This window comes from Mastigoproctus giganteus, chromosome 12 (genome assembly GCF_048544385.1).
Source record: "Mastigoproctus giganteus isolate SK-2022 chromosome 12, ASM4854438v1, whole genome shotgun sequence".
NCBI lineage: Eukaryota > Metazoa > Arthropoda > Arachnida > Uropygi > Thelyphonidae > Mastigoproctus > Mastigoproctus giganteus.
The window spans coordinates 102827149-102847579 of NC_143586.1; the positions used below are offsets into that span (position 1 = coordinate 102827149).

The following is a 20431-nucleotide window of genomic DNA, read 5'->3' on the forward strand; positions in this document are numbered from 1 at the left end:
TTAATGATTTATCTCTAACAGAGTCTCTCCACTCGCTTTCTCATAGACGCACTGTTTCTGCTGCATGCCTCTTCTACAGATACTTCCATGGGCACTGTTCTTCTGAATTGGCTTCTATAATTCCCGCTCTCTCTTTCAAAACAATCCGAACACGTGCCGCCACCAGCCAACATCCATTTACTGTCCAACTTCAAACCCACAGAACCAACTTTTCATCTTCCTCATTTATTCATTCAACTGCCGTTTTCTGGAACAACCTTCCTTCATACGTATTTCCTGAAAATTACAATCTACAGAAGTTCAAGTCCAATGTCAACAAATATCTTCTTTCGTCTTCTCAACCTCCAACCCAAGCACGGTACTAAGTACTATAGGTTATAATACCTCTCGTGTTTGGGGTTCTCATAAAAAAAAAAAAAAAAGAAAGATGCTGGAACGAGTACAGAGAAGGGCAACAAGATTGGTGAATATAACAAAGGGGTGCTCTTACGAAGAAAGGCTTAAGTTTTGCAAATTAGTGTCTGGAGACTAGGCACCAGCGAGGTGATCTGATAGAGGTGTATAAAGCCTTGAATGGTTTGAGCATGCTCAGTGCTGATAGGATTCTTCCTCTTGCTCAGAATAATCACCGGAGAGGGCATAAATTCAAATTGAGAAAAGACAGATGTAGGATAGAAGTGAGGAAATTTGCCTTTAGCCAGCGGGTGGTTGGTTGGTGGAACAGACTTCCATCCCTTGTTGTGGAAGTTGATAGCCTGAATAAGTTTAAGGCTCAGCTGGACAGGTATTTCGAACGAACAGAGGGGTGAAGTGGAAATGGTTATTTTTATTTATTTATTTACTTATTTTTTATTTTTATTTTTATTTTTTTTGGCTGATGCTGCACAAGCTTGCTTTCTTGCATCAAATGCCTCTACTAATGCTAATGCTAAATTTGCCTTTAGTCAGCGGGTAGTTGATTGCTTCAACAAACTTTCATCTGTCTTCGTTGCAGTTGATAGCTTTGAAATAAATTGAAGGAAGAACTGGAGAAACGGTTTGAGTAAATGAATGTGTGAAATGGAATTTTTTTTTTTTTTTTTGGCTGATGCTGTATAAGCTTTGTTTCATGCATCATATGCCTCTGCCTTTGTGATATGTAGGTGTCGTTGTGTAGTATTATTTTTTCCACCTTGCTTGCTGGTGGGTAGTCGTCAGTTGTCTTGAGAAGTTTTGTTTGCTTTTCATTTTTGATATGGTAAGTTTATTTACTATGGTGAGAATAATGATAATAAATTAAGAATCATGTTTGTTAAAGTGGAAGTTATTTTTTTTAATTCAAAGAAATTTAGTTTGAAGAAACTTACTTTCGATGTACGACGATGATTGAATTCCTGTCTGAAAATTATGTTATTTGTCCTAACGCTGTTAGACTCGGTGAAGCCTCAGTAATTTGGACTAATAGTGGAAATCGTTAATCCGTATTATGGAATCTATGAAATAAATATTTTCAAGTCATTAGTAAAAATAATTATTTAAAATCGGCAACGTAGTTCATGAACCCAAATTGTTAAGCCTGCAACATATATTGAAATTGTATTTACTAAATATGGCGAAAGGACAGCAATTATGAAATAAGTTGTGAATTCTAATACAAAATATCGAATTTCCTTTAGAATATAGAAAACAGCATGAGTAATATATCAGTGTTTTAAAGTATTAAAGGTTAACTTAAATTTAATCGTAAATTGTTTTCACGAGTATATGACCACATTAATAGGTAACTATTTCGTGTAACAAGAAGAGCAGTATGTTCAAAGTTCCTTTCAAACAATTGTTCCAACATCTGTTAGCATTATTAAAGGCACATGATGGAAGAAAGCAAGCTTATATAGCATCAGCCAAAAAAAACCCCTTCTCATTTCACCCATCCACTCGCTCCAAATGTTTGTCTAGTTTTGCCTTGAATCTAAGCTATCAACTTCTAGAACAACAAATGGAAATTTGTTCCAGCAATCAACCACCTGCTGGCTAAACATAAATCCTACAACTGTCTTTCTTCAATTTGAATTTATGCCCTCTCAGGTGATTAGTATTAGCCATATATTTTATTTTTAGTATTAGCCATGTATTTGCAAGGAAGCCGTAGGCTTTTGCTGCCCTGACCAAAAAATAAATAAAAATAAAGAATATATATATAAAAAAAATAAATAAAATAAAATAACCTATGTATTTCCCTCTTCACACAGGGTTGAACACCTCTGAAGCCAGCTGATCTGTGAATTTCCCCAAGATTTATTTGATGTAATCAACAGTTTTTATCTTTCTTCATTTTACAATTCCTTTCAGAGACTTACAGTTCTCATTGAGACGTGCCACCCCCTCAAAAGCACCTGGTTGCCATGCTCTGTAGCACACATGTTCAAAGTCTATCCTCGTACAGGTGCCTTTTTGCAGATCTCACCGAATGAGCTACCCATCTTTGGACCCATTCAAGAAGTGCAATATCTTTTTTAGTGTTTTGGTGCAGTTTCACACTTGGACATAGTATTTCAAGTGTTGTCTCATAACTGTCTTATGCAGTGGGCTTGACCTATCTATATAAGCAAATGTTTGATATATCATCACCATGGGCCTTCCTTCTACCTGCCCACACTTCTCAGAGCTATATCATAACTCCCAAATCCCTTTCTTCTACTGTTTTTTAAATTCAATCCCATGAAGTGTATATATGTAAGATCCAAGTGAAAGATCTTGCAATTTGCTGCATTAAAATATATCTGCATCTTTTGTGATAATGCCTATCCAAAATCATCCTGAAGGAGTGCTTCAATAATCATTAACCACTCTCCCAATCTTCACATCATCTGCAAATTCTGACATCACAATTTTGATCCTCTATCCCTTTGTTGCTATCATTTATGCAAATCAGAAACAACAATGGTTCCAAAACTGATCCTTGTGAGGGAGAGGTACCCCACTTCTAATGATAGACCAATCCGACAAATATAACCATTATCACAACCCTCTGCTTCCTACCCTGCAGCCGCCTAGCAATGCATCTTAGAATCTTACTCCTGATTCCAAGATGTTCCAGCTTATACGGCAAATTCTCGTGAAGATCTGAGTCACATCCTTTATAAAATCTAAACGATGTCAAAATCATTTCCTACATTCAGCTCATGAGTAACTTTGTCAAAATAGCTAATCAGGTGAGTTAAATAGTAATGATATCTGCCATACAGTGCAAGAAAGCCACAAGCTTTTGCTGCACTGGCCAAGAAAAAAAATTGTGCTTCCCACCTCACCTTTGAATAAGTCCACCTTTGAATTTATTCAAACTGTCAGCCTTAGCTACATGATGGGAAGGCAACTTGTTTCAGCAATCAATGACTTGCTGGTCAAAAGAAAACTTCTACAATCTAGTCTATACCCCTTCCCTGTAATTTAAATTTATGGCCCCTAGTTCTGGAAATTTTTATAACATGGGGTCATATAAATGGGGTAATATTAGGCAAGGTATAGCTGTACATGCATCCCATTCCTAAACGTGGTTCTTTGCTATGATGAAACAAAAATACAAAACTCCAAAAAGATAAAATGAAACTACTGCTTTTTTTCATGTTTTTAACTTATTTTATTCTGCTTGTCCTTGTGCATAACAATTTTATCATATAACCACATGTTGGAATTACAAGAAAAAGCCTTAAACTAATCAGAGGATGGCTGCAGGATAGGAGGCAGAGGTTGTGATTTATGATTACTCTTTAGAGTGGGCCAGTGTAAAATGTTGGGTTTCCCAAGGATCAGTACCGGGACAATTGTTGTTATTTCTGATTTTCTTAAATGACACCATTGAAGGGATACAGTTTGTAGGATCAGTACTGGGACCATTGTTGTTGTTGTTATTTCTGATTTTCTTAAATGATGCCATTGAAGGGATACAGTGTGTAGTGTTAAAATTTGTAGATGATGTCAAGGTCAGTAGAGTATTTAATAAATGCCAAGCAGTGCTTCTTGAGGACAACTAAGATAGACTTCAGGGATGGTCTGAAAGGTGGCAGCTAACTTTCAATGCAGAAAAACTCCAGGTCTTATACTTGGAGAATATTTCTAAGAAAGGGATTTGGGAGTTATGTGGTCTGAGCAGTGTAGACAGGAAGGCCTATAGTAGTAGTAGTAGTAGTGGCACTTGATGCAAGAAAGCAGTGTAGGAGCTTATGCAGCATCAGCCAAAAAAAAAAAAAAAAAAATCACACCATACCCTCCAATTGCCTGTCCAGTTCCTCCTTAAATTTATTTAACCTATCAACTTCCACAACGACAGATGGAAGTTTGTTCCAGCAATTAACAACCCGCTGGCTAAAGGCAAATTTCCGCACATCTATTCTACATCTATCCTTTCTTAATTTGAACTTATGTCCCCGTAGGTTCGTATTCTGAACAAGTGGGAGGATCCCATCAGAATTCAGCGTGCTCAACCCATTCAAGGCCTTATAGACCTCAATCAGATCACCGCGCAGGTGCCTAGTCTCCAGCCACTGCAATTTGCAGCACTTAAGCCTCTCTTGGTAAGAGGATCCCTTCATTCCCCTCACCAATCGTGTTGCTCTTCTCTGTACACGCTCAAGCAAATCTACATCCTTCCTAAAATGAGGCCTCCAGACCTGTACGCAGTACTCAAGACGTGGCCTGACCATTGCCTTATACAGAGGGACAATCACCTCCTTTTCCCTGCTAGCAAAATTCCTATATATCATTGACAAAACCCCATGACCTGCCCTAGCAGCCTGTCTACATTGCTCAGAAAACTTCATATCTGACTGCACAATTACTCCCAGGTCTTTTTCATTTTCTACCATCTTAAGTGTAGTACCACACAGTTGGTACGTTTCTCTGGGGTTACTTCTACCCATATGCAGTACTTTGCATTTGTCAAGGTTAAACTTCAGTTGCCACTTCTTAGCCCATCTGCCCAAATTATCTAGATCCTGTTGCAGTAGCACACTGCCATTACTGTCATTAACAACCCTGCCAACCTTCGTGTCATCTGCAAACTTCGACATTAAGCCTGATATACCTTCATCAATATCATTGATAAATATACAAAACAACAGTGGCCCCAACACCGAACCCTGTGGGACTCCACTAATAACATTAGTCCACGAAGAGCAGCACCCATTGATTACCACCCTCTGTCTTCTCCCACTTAACCATCCTTTTATCCATTGCAGCAACTTACCCTTAATACCATTCTGCACCAATTTGTACAGTAGTCTTCCATGCGCAACAGTGTCAAAAGCTTTCCTGAAATCCAAGTATATGATATCAAAATTATTTTTTGCATCCAGTTCCTTTGTGACCACATCATAATAACCAATCAAATTTGTCAGACAAGACTTTCCCTTAACAAACCCATGCTGTGTCTGAATTATTGCTGCAGTCTTGTCTAGATGATCCTGCAATGCATCTTTAACCAGTGACTCCATTATTTTACCCGGAACAGAAGTTAAACTAACTGGTCTGTAATTATTCGTGTCACCCTTCGAACCTCCTTTGTGAATTGGGGATACATTTGCACATCTCCAGTCCGTGGGAACCTCTCCTGAGTCCAAGGATGCTCTCATAATTATGGCTAAGGGTTTGCTTAGTTGCTTTGCCACCTCCTTTAATATAACTGGATAGATCCCATCCGCCCCAGGTGCCTTTCTTATGTTTAACTTCAACAATTTCTCCTCCACTTTGCTCTCAGTTATTACAAAATCATTAAGCACACTGCTACAATTTGATAACCTTCCATTTTCAAACTGTAATGATTCCTCACGTGTGAATGTAGATGCAAAATACTCATTCAGTTTGTTTGCTATCTGAGCAGGATCATCAACAGTCGAACCATCGATGTCAAGTGGACCAATCATATTCAGCCCCTTCCTTTTAGAGTTTATATAAGTAAAGAAATCCTTGCTGTTTTTCTTAGCATCTTTTGCCAAAGATTTCTCGTAATCCGCCTTTGCCTGCCGAACCTCCTTTGTGACCTGATTACAGACTAGCTTATATCTGCTACAGTGTCCTATAGATGAATTATCATACATGTTATATCTATAGTGTCCTATAGATGAATTATCATACATTTTCCATAAGCCTACTGTACAAGGCAACTGTTAAACTGCACTTGGAATATGCTGAAATGTAGAGACTGCACCTAAAGAGGGAAAGCTTCTTGAAAGTGTCCATTGCACTTGATGAGATCAGAAAAGGAATGTCCATATGAGGAGACCCGACTGAGGTGTACAAGGCTGTTAATAGAGAAAGCAAAAATGAATAAGGATAAAATTTTCACTGTTATGAATGATTCCAGAACTAGGGCCCATAAATTCAAATTACAAGCAAAGAGTTTTGAATGATTTATAGACAGTTTTCTTTTACTTGGTGAATTGCTCATTACTCGAATAAGTTGCCTCCATGGGTGGTTGGGGATGAGGACATGAGGAGTTTGAAAGGTCAACTGGACAGGTAGCTGCATGAGGAAGGAGCTAAATAGGTAGTTTTTTCTATTTTATTATTTTTATTTTATTTTATTTTTTTTCTGGTCTAGCAGATGTCTTGGGCTTCTTTTATTACTACGATGGGGTTATACAAGAGTTGTATGCAAGAAACTACTCTGACATTATATATCTGGACTTTAGTAAAGCTTTTGATATCCCTCATAAGACGTTATTGTGTAAATTAGAGCAAGACAAGATAATAGGGGAGCAGGAGTTGGTTGAAGAATAGGAGACAGAGGGTGGTAATAAATCGACATTCTTCAGAGTGGACTGGAGAAGTGGAGTCTTTTTATATTTAGTGCTTGAATCTCTCTCTCGCATCTTGTTCATCTTTCTAGATGATACATGAGGGAATACAGAGGAAGTTGTCAAAATAATCAAATTTTGTTGTTTAAAGGGTTAATGATCAGAACCAAGTTATACTGCTCCAAAAAAAGATTGAGTAATTTCAAGTATGGTCTGAAAAATAGCAGCTAAATTTAAACACTTCCAAATACAAGGTTGGGGAACCCAGGAAACCAGGAGTAGTTTATGGGCTAGGGTGAAAAGAATTAAAGGTTTACCAGGATAAGATAGACAGGGATTATAATACAGAAAGACAAAGTTCAACGTGCAGTATAAACAGGCAGTAAAATTTTGATAAATCTATCAAAATTTTGCAAGTAGGGAGAAGGAGGTTGTTATCCTTCTCTTTAAGATGATGGTTTTTTTTTTTTATTTGGTAGTTGTTGGTGCATCGGCTTCTGTGGCCATAATGCACCTCCCAAGGTTTTTGCAGTACTTTGATCCAAGCCCGAGGCAGGATTCGAACCCACGGCCTTTGGGTTGCTAGGCAGGCACTTTACCCACCCGGCTAGCCCGGTCGGCTAAGACGATGGTGAGAACACACTTTGGATACTGTATTGAAGTCTTGAGGCTACATCCAATGCAAGATAGAACTTCTATAAAGGTCAAAAAGAAGGATGACTAGATTAAGAACTAGATCACTAAGCATTATATGTATGAAGAACGGCTTATATGTGGTCTGCAGAGCTAGCAACTAGACACCTTATGGAGGATAGAAGTGTGGAAGATACTGTGGGGAATTAGTTGAGTAAAATAGGAATCTTCTCACTGGTGAGCGAGGCAAGAACAAGAAAGTACAACTATAAAATTTTAGGGGGTAACAGTAGACTAGATTTCATGAAATTTACCTTCTGGAAGTGTGTTGCCAGCAAGGATGGTCATGGTGGCAAGTTCGACAAAATTCAAGGAAAATCTGGAATAGGCACTTTTTTGATGATGAGAATAATATGAGAGAGAGTTTTTATTCATATATTTTGTTTTTGGCAAATGCAGAAAAATTTCATTTTATTCCATCATTACACCATTTCAATACCAATATTTTGAAAATGAAGCCAAGTGAAAATCGCATCAGACCCCTATCACAGCAATCCAATAAATCTTGGTGATTGAGATATAACAAGTTCTGAAAAAACAAAAGTTTTGTTTTTTCAGAACTTGCTTTCTTCATTTGCTTTCTCCATTAGCTGTGATATTATGTGAAGGTGATCCATAGTTGAGAATCCTGTCCTAAAGCCAGCTTGCTCTTTTGGTTGATTCTCATCAAGTATTCTTTCTAATCTGTTAGTAATGACCCTTGTGAACAACTTGTAGATGTGGGATAACAAGCTAATTGGTCTATAATTTCCAATTTCCGATTTATCTCCTTTCTTATGCAGCAAAACTATGATTGCATTATTCCACTGCTTAGGCGTCACACCTTATCTAATGCACTTTGTGAAGAGCCTTGCTAGTTTTGTGTTATGTCTCTTCCTCTCAATTTTAACAACTCTACAGTAACTTCATCTGCCCCCGGGGCTTTCTGATTCTTCATTTTCTTCAATGCATGTTCCAGGTATGTTGTATGTGTTACTACTTTGCAATCCATCTTCCCCACTGCTGTCATCATTCCCCTGCTCCTTGTATAATTCTCTATAGTCTTCTGCTATTTGAATTCTGCCTTCTCTGCTGTTTATAAGTACACCATCGCTATTCTTCAGTTTCAGTATCATTTGTCTTTCTCTATTACTGCTCATGGCTGCTGATTTAAATCCTTTGTTTTCCCTTAATGCTTGTTCTAGTGTTAAATCTTCTTATGTCCTCTCTGAGTCTTTCTAATGGCTTTGCATAACTCAGTATACTCAATTTTCTCCCTGTCAGTGATTTTCTTGCTTTTCATTTGTTGTCTTCGGTTCATGACAAGTGTTTCTTGACTTATTTTTTCTTCTTTGGATTTCTTTTTCCCTATAGGTTTCTTGGGCTTTATCACTTTCAAAAAGTTGTAATATTCCTCGTCGATACCTTGGTCCTGAGCAGTCTGCAGAAGCTCAAACTTGTTCTTAAGTTCCAGTACATACTGCTTTTTCTCCTCTTCTGTTATCTCAAAGACCTTTGTATTATTTACTCGAGTCAGTTTTTTCCTTTCCTACATCTATATCAAGTGTACATCTTACCATTCTGTGATCACTTCCAACATTTACCTTATTCAGGATGGTAACATCATTCACAATATATCTTCTGTTAGTGAGGATGAAGTCGATTTCATTAGTAGTTAATCTCTTCGGACTTTTCCATGTCCACTTTCTGTTCACCCTTTTCCTGAAAAAAGTGTTCATTACTGACAGTCCTTGAGATTCTGCAAATTCCACAAGTCTTTCATTTCTTTCACCAATTCCAAAATTTCTTATAGTTCCCCTTTCTGCGCTGTTTTGTCTTTTTCCAACCTTAGCATTGAAGTCTCCCATAATAATAGTGTAGTGGGTTTTCTGCTCATCTAGAAGACTCAATTTCGGTGTACATTTCTTTAACCTCTTCATCATCATGGCTCGATGTTGGTGAATAAATCACTATAATCTTTAGCTTGTACCTCTTAGAAATCTTGAGTATTAGTCTTTACACCCTTGGTGATCTACTTTCGAATTCCAAAATGTTGTTTTTGAAATTTTTTTTTTTTTTTTTTTTTTTTTATGAAAACCCCAAACACAAAAGGTATCAAAACCTATAGTACTTAGTACCGTGCATGGGTTGAAGAAGTATGGGGGGGGGGGATGCCGGAAACTTTGCTCTAGAGACTAAACATGGGTTTCACCACTTCAAGCCTCCAATAAGCAAAGTTGTGGTATTTCACCGATTGATGAAAGTCATCTACCAGAAACCCAACTCCACCTTCACTCCTTTCACTGTTTCCATTGGTGTACAGCAGATTTCCACTTGATAAACGTATAAGTGATTCATTTCTTCTTCTTGTTTCAGCCAAACCAATGATATTCCAATTAACATTTTCTAATTCCTTTTCCAGCTCTAATATCCTGTCTTCACCGATGAGTGATCTTACGTTATAACAGGCCAGGTTCAGTTTCTGTGCATGGCAGCCTGGTTGTACCCAGAGATTCTTAGCACCCTCTGCCTCCACTCTGATCCTCTCGCTGCTGTAAGAGGGGGAGTGAAAGCTGCTGGGGACTTAGGGCCATTTGTTTCGTCGTGCTGTCATATGCTGGAAGGTTTGGTCTTTTCCTCTTCACGCTGACCAGGCATCTTGAAGAGAACCACTCTACACGTTCGTTGCCACCTAAGTGACAACGAACAGGGCTTACCATCGAGAAGGTGTGCATGAGTGGATTTTAGGGAGGCAGGCCAACCAGACTTCTCCTAAATCTTCTGTAATAGAGAGATATTGGATCCATCAGTGTTTTAGGCTGAGTGTCTGATAACACACAGGATACCTGTTCCCCACTAAGCCCCTAAGAGAGAGAGAGAGAGAATACAGCTCATTTAATTTTAAAAATTGTCTTACTAATGACTAAAATAATCACATATCTAGAAATATTACCGAGAAGACACTCTGTGCTTTATGCAAGTTTCTTTGGTACAGAAACAACAAAAAGTAAAACTTATCTAACAAAGAAATCAAAATCGACCATAAATTTTTAGAATAATTTTCTTCATTCACTAAAAATAAATATACTCATACATACACAAATAGGATTTTCCCTTAACAGAACAGTGTTGTGCAGCATTCAGAATTTCATTTCTATCTGAATGTCCCTGTACTACACTTTATTGTGCCTCCATGGTTTCCCTATCACTGAAGCTAGACTGACTAGTCTATAGTTATCATTTAGCTCTTAACCTAATAATATTTTAGGACAGAAAGCCTCAAACTATGAAAAATTCAAACTATGCCATTAGTTAGTGCGTTTTCATCATTACAACATATTTTAATTTTTTAGACAAACTGAAGCTTGCACACCGCCATCACCACTATAACATATCACTACGAAATCCATCACAACGAGCCACCCCCACACACTTCAAACAAGCAACACCTCCCCACCAGAGTAGACCACTGTTACTCATCCTCAGCTGAGACCACAACTCAGCAGCACTGTTTCAAAGCTGCCCAGCCTCTCATCATCCAGCAGGCAGCCACCCAGAGGCACAAGGGGCAACAACCCAGTTGAGATTATAGCAATGATGCAAATGCATTAATTATATCATAGTTTCAGCCTTTCTGCCTTAAGATATTATTAATCAGTGAAGCACCCTTTTGGCATCCCTCATATTCTGTAAACAAGTCAACTGGGTTGTCACCCCCTCACCTCCATGCTCCCACCGATAAGAAGCCAAATAGCTCCAAACAGCACAGTCTGAAACAGTGATTCAAACAAATTCAACTGAAAATAAGTAATAGCAGTCATCTCCAAAGTACAAGGAGAGCAACTCACTGTGAAGGACCTTCCAACATGAGACGCCACAACGACGGCAATGCACAAATTCAGTCTATCCAAAAAAATCCAACTATAGTTGCACTTGGCTATAACGAGCACGGAAATAATGAGATCACGGTTGTGATGAGATGAAGTCATTAATATACGCATATTCCCATACAATCACTTACTGTTATAACGAGCATAATACATGGATGTACCGTAAGAATTTTGGTAACTATGCAAACATTCTTAATTGCTCGGGTAGTGGAAAAACCCAATTCTTGGAATAGACAAAATCGAAAGGGCAACTTAGCTTTTATGACCACCTGCATCGGATTAACGGTTGATGTATGACCTTATCCTTTCAGGGAAGGGGCTATATAGTAGTGCATTGGTGTTCTGCTTGTCGCATTACCCTATTTTTACAGATTGTCTTTTATTCACTGAACCATAATTTCTTTTGGGACTTCTAAGAATTTTGGACACGGGACTTCTAAGAACTTCGTATGCATTAGCGTACGAAGTTCTTAGAAGATGCAAGAAAGCAAGCTTATACAGCGTCAGCAAAAAAACCTTTTCCCATTTCATCCCTCTGGTCACTCCAAATGTTTGTCTAGTTCAGCCTTAAATTTATTTAAGCTATCAACTTCCACAACGACAGATGGAAGTCTGTTCCAGCAATCAACCACCAGCTGGCTAGAGGCAAACTTCCACATATCTATTCTGCAATGGTCTTTCCTCAGTTTGAATCTATGCCCTCTCAGATTCTTAATTTGAGCAAGGAAGTATCATCGTCAGCATTGAGCATGCTCAAACCATTCAAGGCCTTATACACCTTGATCAGATCACCTCGTAGGTGCATAGTCTCCAGATGCTGCAGCTTGCAGGCTTTAAAGCCTTTCTTCGTAAGCGCATCCCCTTTGTTCCTCTCAATCTTGTTGCCCTTCTCTGTACTCGTTCTAGCAACTCTACATCCTTCCTAAAATGATGCCTCCAGACCTGTATACAGTACTGGAGTTGTGGCCTGACCATTGCCTTATACAAAGGGATAATCACCTCCTTGTCTCTGCTAGCAGAGTTCCTATATATCATTGACAAAACTCCATGACCTGCTCGTGCCACCTGTCTACACTGCTCAGAGAACTTCATATCTGATTGCACAATTACCCCAGATCTTTTTCATTCTCCATCTCACTGAGTGTAGTACCACGCGATACGTTTCTCTTGGGTTACAAATGCAAAATACTCATATGGAGTACTTTGCATTTGTCAATGTTAAACTTCAGTTGCCACTATTCAGCCCATCTGCCTAACTTTTCTAGATTCTGTTGCAGTAGCATACTGTCTTGACTGTCATTAATAACCCTGCCAACCTTTGTATCATACATTAAAACTGATATACCTTTATCGATATCATTGATATATACACAAAAGAACAATGGGCCCAGCACTGAACCTTGGTGGACTCCACTAATAACATTAGTCCACATACAGCAGTGTCCATTTATTACCACTCTGCCGTCTCCCACTCAACCATCCCTTTATCCATTGCAACACCTTGCCCTTAATGCCATACCGCTCCAATTTGTACAGCAGTCTTCCTCGTGCAACAGTATTAAAAGCTTTCCTGAAATCTAAGTATATGATATCAAAATTATTTTTTGCATTCAGTTACTTTGTGACCACATTGTAGTTGTTGTTTGGTTTTTAGGAGCATTAGCAACTAAGGCCATTTTGCTCCAGGGATATGTGGTGGTCATTCCCTGACCTTTCTGCATCTGCATCCTCCATATTTAGTGGTCACGGGTTCGAACCCCGGTCTAATCAAGAAGCGTGTGCTACGCACTGCTGCTCCTGGCTTCGGAGGCACCCCACATTGTAGTATCCAATCAGATTGGTCAGACAAGACTTCCCCATAACAAACCCATGCTGTGTCTGAACTATTACTGCTGTCTTGTCTAGGTGATTCTATATCACCTCTTTAACCAGTGACTCCATTATTTTTACAGGTACAGAAGTTAAACTAACAGGTCTGTAATTATTTTTGTCATCTCTTGAACCCCCTTTGTGAATTGGGGATACATTTGCACATCTCCAGTCCACGGGGACCTTTCCTGACTCATAATTTAAGAAATTTGAGGATGTTCTCATAATTTTTTTTTTTTTTTTTTTTTTTTTTTATGTGAACCCCAAACACGAGAGGTATTAGAACCTATAATACTTAGTACTGTGCTTGGGTTGGAGACTGAGAAGACGAAAGAAGATATTTGTTGACATAATTATGGTAAGGGTTTGCTTACTTCCCTTGCTGCTTCCTTCATTATAACTGGATAGATTCCATCTGCCCCAGGTGCCTTTATGTTTAACTTCAACAATTTCTCCTTCACTTTGCTCTCAGTTATCTGCAGTTAGAGTTTGATAAACTTCTGGCATTGCCCTCCTTGAATAACTCATGTGTGAATGTAGATGCAAAATACTTATTCTGTTTGTCAGCTACCTGAGCAGAATCATCAACAATTGAAACATTGATATCAAGTGGACCAACTTTTTTTTATCGTTGGTGAAAATACCTAGACTTTGGAACTAAATTCCATTAATCTTATAACAACAGAATTCACTGATTAAACAATAGTGCTGCTCACTCGTAGATATGTTAAATTTCTAAGAAAAGTTAGGCGGATGGGCTGAATAGTGGCAACTGAAGTTTAACATTGACAAATGCAAAGTACTCCATATGAGTACTTTGCATTTTCCTTTCAACTCTGACTACTGCTACTAGCACCATGCAGTAACAAGTGTTGGGCAATGTTGGTCACTATTAAACATGTGAGTATTAGTTGTGCAACAATATGCTTCGGCCTACTGGAAAATCGATGAGTAAAGCAAGCATGCTAATCATCACAATGAAGTTACAATAGTAAATAATTGGTATCTTGTTGCTTTTTTTTTTTTTTTAAGTTGGACAGTTCATATAAGACAGTTCCTCTGATATGAAACAAGCATAAAGATAAATAGCATATCATAAATTGAAAAGCTGATTTAAAATATTAAATATTTTTCTTTATGTTTTTCAAAGTTTCTATTGCTTTAGGCCTGAAACAACCCATTACATCTTTGCCATTTATGATTCTTCAGTATTTCCTTTAGCAGTGTGTTTTCAGAATCAGAATTACTGCAAAACATGCACTGGAGTTTTCCAGGCATATAGTAATAAGAGCTTCACTCTATCGTGGGTTGGATTTGAAAAAATAAAAGCTGTTTACATTAAGAAAAAAAGTCATGCTGCATTAAATAGAAATAGGGCTGTTTTAAATAGAAATATTAAATACAGTAAACCCCTGCTATTCGCGGTATCTGTATTCGCAGTTTCGCGGTCACTGATTTAATATAAAATGAAACCTAAAAAGCGCCCATAAAAAAACATGGGCGTGGGGCTAAAATTATCTTTCCTGGTCAAAACAGTGCTCAGTGGGTGGGTGGGGAGAGGGGGTGACAAAATCGCGAGCGTGGATGTTTCTCGCTAATACTTGTTTAGTATGTGTTATGTGCTTGTCATGGAAGGTTTCGTAGTTTGCTTTTAATTTATATGCTTATAAATTTATCAATTTATAAATTGATATGCTTAGAAAAGTGATAAATCTACCGTTTTGCAGTGTAAAACAGACTTTTTCGAGTGTGTTAACGGAAGAAAGTGACTTTATTGTGGACAAGTTCTTTCTAACCCGTACAAAAATATGGCTACGAATAACAAGGGAAATGTGAAAATATCAAAGGTGATGACATTAGCGAATAAAATTAAGCTATTAGACAAAATTTCTAATGGTGAAAGTGTCTCCTCAGTGGCAAAACATTATAAAATCAATGAGTCAACGGTACGATCAACCAAAACTCGTGATGTTAAATTAGAAAAAATGGAAAAGGCTTTAAATCTGTGGATAGAAGACCGAACTCAAAATAAAATTCGTTAAGTTCCCTCATTCGTGAAAAGGCAAGACTCCTTTTTCAACACTTTAGCGAAACTGTTGATAGCACTGGCGGGATAAGTTTTTTTTGCTAGCAAAGGCGCTGGTTTGAAAGATTTGTTTGAAATTTCTAATAAATATTACACTTAATATTAAATTGTTTCTTATTTTCATTTCGATGCCATATGCTTGCATTTCACTATGTACTGTCTGTGTACGTAGTCATATTATGAAGGTACATATAATACATACATGCCGACCGGGCTAGCCGAGTGGGTAAAGTACCTGCCCGGCAACCCAAAGGTCGCGGGTTCGATTCCCGCCTCGGGCTTGGATCAAAGTACTGCAAAAACCTTGGGAGGTGCAATATGGCCACAGAAGCCGATGCGCCAACAACTACCAAAATCAAAAAAAAAAAAAAATAATAATAATACATACATAGACAATTTTAGACTAGTTTTTCTTATATATTTCATACTTTGGAACGGAACCCCTTTATTACTATGGAAGCCATAACTCAGTATTCGCGGCATTTCTCAGGAATATAACCCCCGCGAATAGCGGGGGTTTACTATATTTCTATTTAATGCAGCATGACTTATATTTTTTTCTTACCCATTGTACATGTGTCGAGCCCGTGACCACCAAATCCGGAGGATGTGGATAGGTTAGGGAATGACCATCGCATATCCCCAGAGCAATATGTCCTTAGTTGCTAATACTACTAAAAACCAAACAGCATACAAACAATTGTACATTTGAACAAGGGGCTGGTATAGGGTTAGTAATATCCTGATTTATTAAAATATCTGTCATTGTGTATAAAGCTTGTAATACTTCATTTCTTGATATCATCTGGAAAAAGACATCTCAGACATGATTGATATCTTAGATTGTCAACTGAGAACATCATTTAATACCAACTTGCATCCTAGTTGCAAATTCTTCAACACTCAACTTCATATAAGAAAAATTTCTTATCTTCATTGGTGCCTTTGCAATCAAATCCTTGTTGATCGTGACCAGTGGATGGACTACATCACAAGATTCCAGTTGTCAAGTGTACTGCCCCCAAACCTAGATGTGCCAGATCACGTGTTCCATGTGGATATCCTTCACAGTTTCACTACACCTCAGCTTATAAAAGTTATCAATTCGTTGTCTTCCACTGCTGTTTTAGGAGCTGATAATGTTCCCTAATTCATTGTTAAGTGCCTGAGCCTTTTTGTTATTCAACCACTGCTGTCTATCTATCTATAATGACATCGTGATGGCTCATTTGTTCCCAATTCAGTGGAACAGCTATAGCATTAGGCTATACCCAAGATCTGCAATCCTTTGCTAATTAAGCATTACAGCCCAATCCCTAAAGCCTCAACACTTGGGAAGTTATTTGAAAAAATGCTACTACCAGTTGTCACCAAACAGATTCTTTCAGATAAGCCTCCCCAGGTACCCTTTCTCTCACAGTGATCGACTGCAAACTCTGAAAACCTATTCAAATTCATCAGATTTATTGACTATACTTCTAGCATTGGTGTACATGGAATTATACATGCACCTGTTCTTACTCTTAGTTACCTTAACACAGCCCATGTATTTACTTCTTCCTTGGAGACTCCCAGCAGCTCTTAAAATCACCAGCAACTTGCTCTCTAGACTGCTGCTCGTTACTTTAGAAGCAGCAAGAATTACTTTTGCCTGCGTCTACTGTTAATCTTTAAGTGTGAATTTCCCCCAATCTAGCAGTTTTCCGACCCACCTAACACTGCCTCGATAGCATCAGCAAATATTTTTGCATCATTTCTATTTAAGTGTATCACATCCCTGTTAGCAAGCACAGGCCACTGAAAAAAAAATTCTACCCCATGAGCCTTACCCAATCTCTCCATGGCCGAATTGATAGACAAGGCTCTCCTCATTCTCCATCCTATCGTGTCTGTGAAGAATTGCAGTCACTTTCAAATTTAACCCTAACTCACAAACTTTATCAGCATTGACCTGTACTTGTTAAGTAAATCTGCAGATATCTTACTCTTAAGGTCATTAGTGCCAACGTGTACAACATCACCTTTTGTGCCCTTAAAAGATACCTGCTCTACAACTTCATCAAATTTCGCAGATATACCCCTGGCAGATATACACCGGTCCTGTTCCACCTATCCTTTTTGCATAATATATTCTCCCATCTCCCTGGCAATAGTCACCAACAATAACTAGTTCCTGTTGGACCAGTGCATTCTGCCTTGGAGATTGTTGCTTTGTTGCCTGATTCACAGGAGTGAGCTCTGGCATTGAGTTGGGCAGCTGAGAGCTTGATGGGCCCCTCATTAATTTCTTTGAGCACATCTACCCTACACCTTAAACTCAGACACCCATCAGAATACTGAGTTAGCACTTCATTTCTTCAGTCTTTGCACCTAGTGCACACAAAGACACCCTCCTTGGTTAGACCATGTTCTGTTCACTTCACACGCCCAGTTACAAAAGGTTGCCCACAGGATAGAGTACTAGCCATTCTTTTGGAACTCTGTGCCTGATGAATTCCTGACAAAAGATTTAGGTCCTACAGGCAGGGTTACTTTTGCTGACGACCTTATCTTATTGGTAAAAGGTAACACCAGAAGAGTGGTAGAAAAAAGAAGAAATGTGGCACTCAAACAGCTTCAGGAATGGGCTCTAACTCATTCTCAAAATTTCGGCAGAACAAACTAAATGTATCCTACTAAAAGGAAATCTAAATATAAGACTACCACCAATGATAAAAATAAAAAATAGGTGATACCTCAATTCACATTTTCCAAAAATTGAAATACTTAGGCATAATTCTAGACTCCAAACTAACATTCTATCCACATGGAAATTTGTTCCAACAATCAACCACCTTCATACTTGGTCAAAAAAAAAAAGTCCAAAACTATGCCAGAATCAGTGGGGCTGATTGGGGTCTCAAGCACAGAACCTTGGCACTCATTTACAGAGCAGTGTTTTTACCTGTAATCTCCTATGGTGCTGACATATGGTTCCATTTCACAGCCATAGTTAGAAACAGAGCAAAATTAAATAGCATCCAAAGAACAATATTATTAACAATAACTAGATCGTGCTGTATAGTAGCCCGGCACTGCAAGTTTTGGCCGGTATTCTACCACTGCACCTTGAAATTGCAAAAAAAAAGGGCTATATTATAGACTTAAAAAAGGAATCCCCATGGGTTTCCTAGGCATAATCCCAAACCTTGCCAGTGACATCAATGTAGAGAAACGACTAATTGTCACACACGACTGTCAGATATGGCAAACTGAATGGGAGAAGAGACCAAAGGTGCTACTACCAAAAAGTTTTTTCAACAGGTGGCTATGGTTAGCCCAAAACCACCTAAGTGGTATGCTGCAGGACTTTATACATTTCTAGTGATAGGTCGTGGATTCTTTAAAGCTAAATTTCACTCTTTGGGACTGGCGAGTGACCCCCACTGTACCTGTGGTGAAAGTGAGGATTGGGCATATGCTTTAATGTGTAATATATGAAAATCAACGTAGATAGTTAATCACAGGAAGTGGACCCTTTCCTAGGTGCAAGAACACCAATTCATCATGGAGGTCTTTTACATGGCCTTCAAGTATGTCTCAAAACCTTTTCAAAATCTGCCAAAACTTGCAGAGACAGGTCTTCAACCAGTCCCTGTATCAAATCAGTAGACCAAATATATAACCAGCCTATTTCCCTCCCCATGCCCATTGATTGATAAAATCTCTACATGACTGAACATACCTAAATTGACTCAGAAATTACCAGACTTTACCAGATTTGAGACTCTGCCTCTGGAGTCTACTTTGACTCATTGCCAGGGGACCATAGAGGTAGGAAAATAACCAAATGTGACTGATGGGAATAAAGGCAGGCTGGTACTGCCCTCATCATAGCATATGTCCAAACAAAACAGACTGAGTTCCCAAACATGACAGCTCACTCACAGAAAGGACTTTTAAGAGACTGGTATAGACATGCAGCCAGAGTTACCCGTCAGCTGGAAAAAACTAGTAAGCTGTAGGTTTGTGAAGTTGCTAGTATGAATGAGGATTGAATGAATGAGAACTGGAGTGAATGTAAAGGTGAGAGTATAAAAGGAAATGTTAGGAAGGGTGAGTGAATGATAATTCATTCCTCTAGGATGAATGTGTGAGAAGGGGTGAGTGCTGAAAGAGTAAATGTGGAAATTGAGTAAAATTAGCAAATGACTGTGGAATCTGAGTGAAATGGGCTGTGTGAATGTGAGGGTATAAAAGGGTGTGCTTGGGTGAGTAAATGAATGCGAGAAATAGCGTGTTGAATGTATAAATGTCGAAGGCAGAATGTAAATGTATGACAGGAATAATAATTTTTATTAGTATAATTGTTATATAAATTTTTTTTTTTTGTTCAATTAGTATGTAGATAAATATTCTCCTAAATTTGTTTATTTATGTTTAAATTGTTGCATTGTCTTTAAAGCAATGGCTAAGCAAGCATTAAATTATTTTAAAAGCAATGATTGAACAGGCAGGATTGATAGCTTGGTGTCAGCTCCTTCCCCTGGTGTGAATGAGAAAAAAAAAGTTGTAAAATGTAAAAACTAAAATGTTGCCTTGAAATGTAGGGGAAAAGAAAAAGGGAAAAAATGGTGTGTGAGCGAATGATATAAATTGCATGTTCTATTCCAGCCTCTCCACCAATTGGATGGATGGCCATGGGAACCTTATGGGCCCCAAGGTCATCGATGCTGTTCCTAGTTGGCACGGTGTGGTATGCTGTACCAGGTGTGACACAACCACCAGCACAGCTCAGCTCCTGCCATTAGGCCTTCATAGCCATGTCCCCTTGCGTGGTCCTTTGCCTCCATTCCCCAGTGGGATGGGAGAGGTTAACCCTGGTCTCCTCCCACTTTGCCGCGCCTCTTTCTGCTATGGTGAGGCATGGGCCTGCTCCACTGATTTGGGGGCCATCTTCTCTATGGGCCCATGTCTTTCCCCCATCCTTCAATCTCCCCCCCCCCCACCTCTAACTTACAACTACTAGCATTTGAATCATTGTTAAATTGCTTGAGCCCCACACCTAAAAACTTAATGACATCAAATCACATAACTAGTACTCCTTTTGGATGACCCCTATCTATAGTGGGTTTTTTTTTTTTTTTTTTTTAAATGTAGCCACT

The 20431-nt window shown here is 38.6% G+C and overlaps 1 protein-coding gene across 1 annotated transcript in view; it reads left to right on the forward strand.

The window, feature by feature from the left end:
* The first annotated feature begins 1131 nt into the window (after positions 1–1131).
* The window catches only part of RpL39 (ribosomal protein L39), a 42951-nt gene continuing 23651 nt past the window's right edge, over positions 1132–20431 (forward strand). Inside the window, exon 1 of the mRNA XM_090386316.1 lies at positions 1132–1237. Within this exon, the coding sequence (XP_090242442.1) occupies positions 1235–1237 (3 nt within the window). The 5' untranslated portion in view covers positions 1132–1234. The remainder of the gene's footprint in view (positions 1238–20431) is intronic.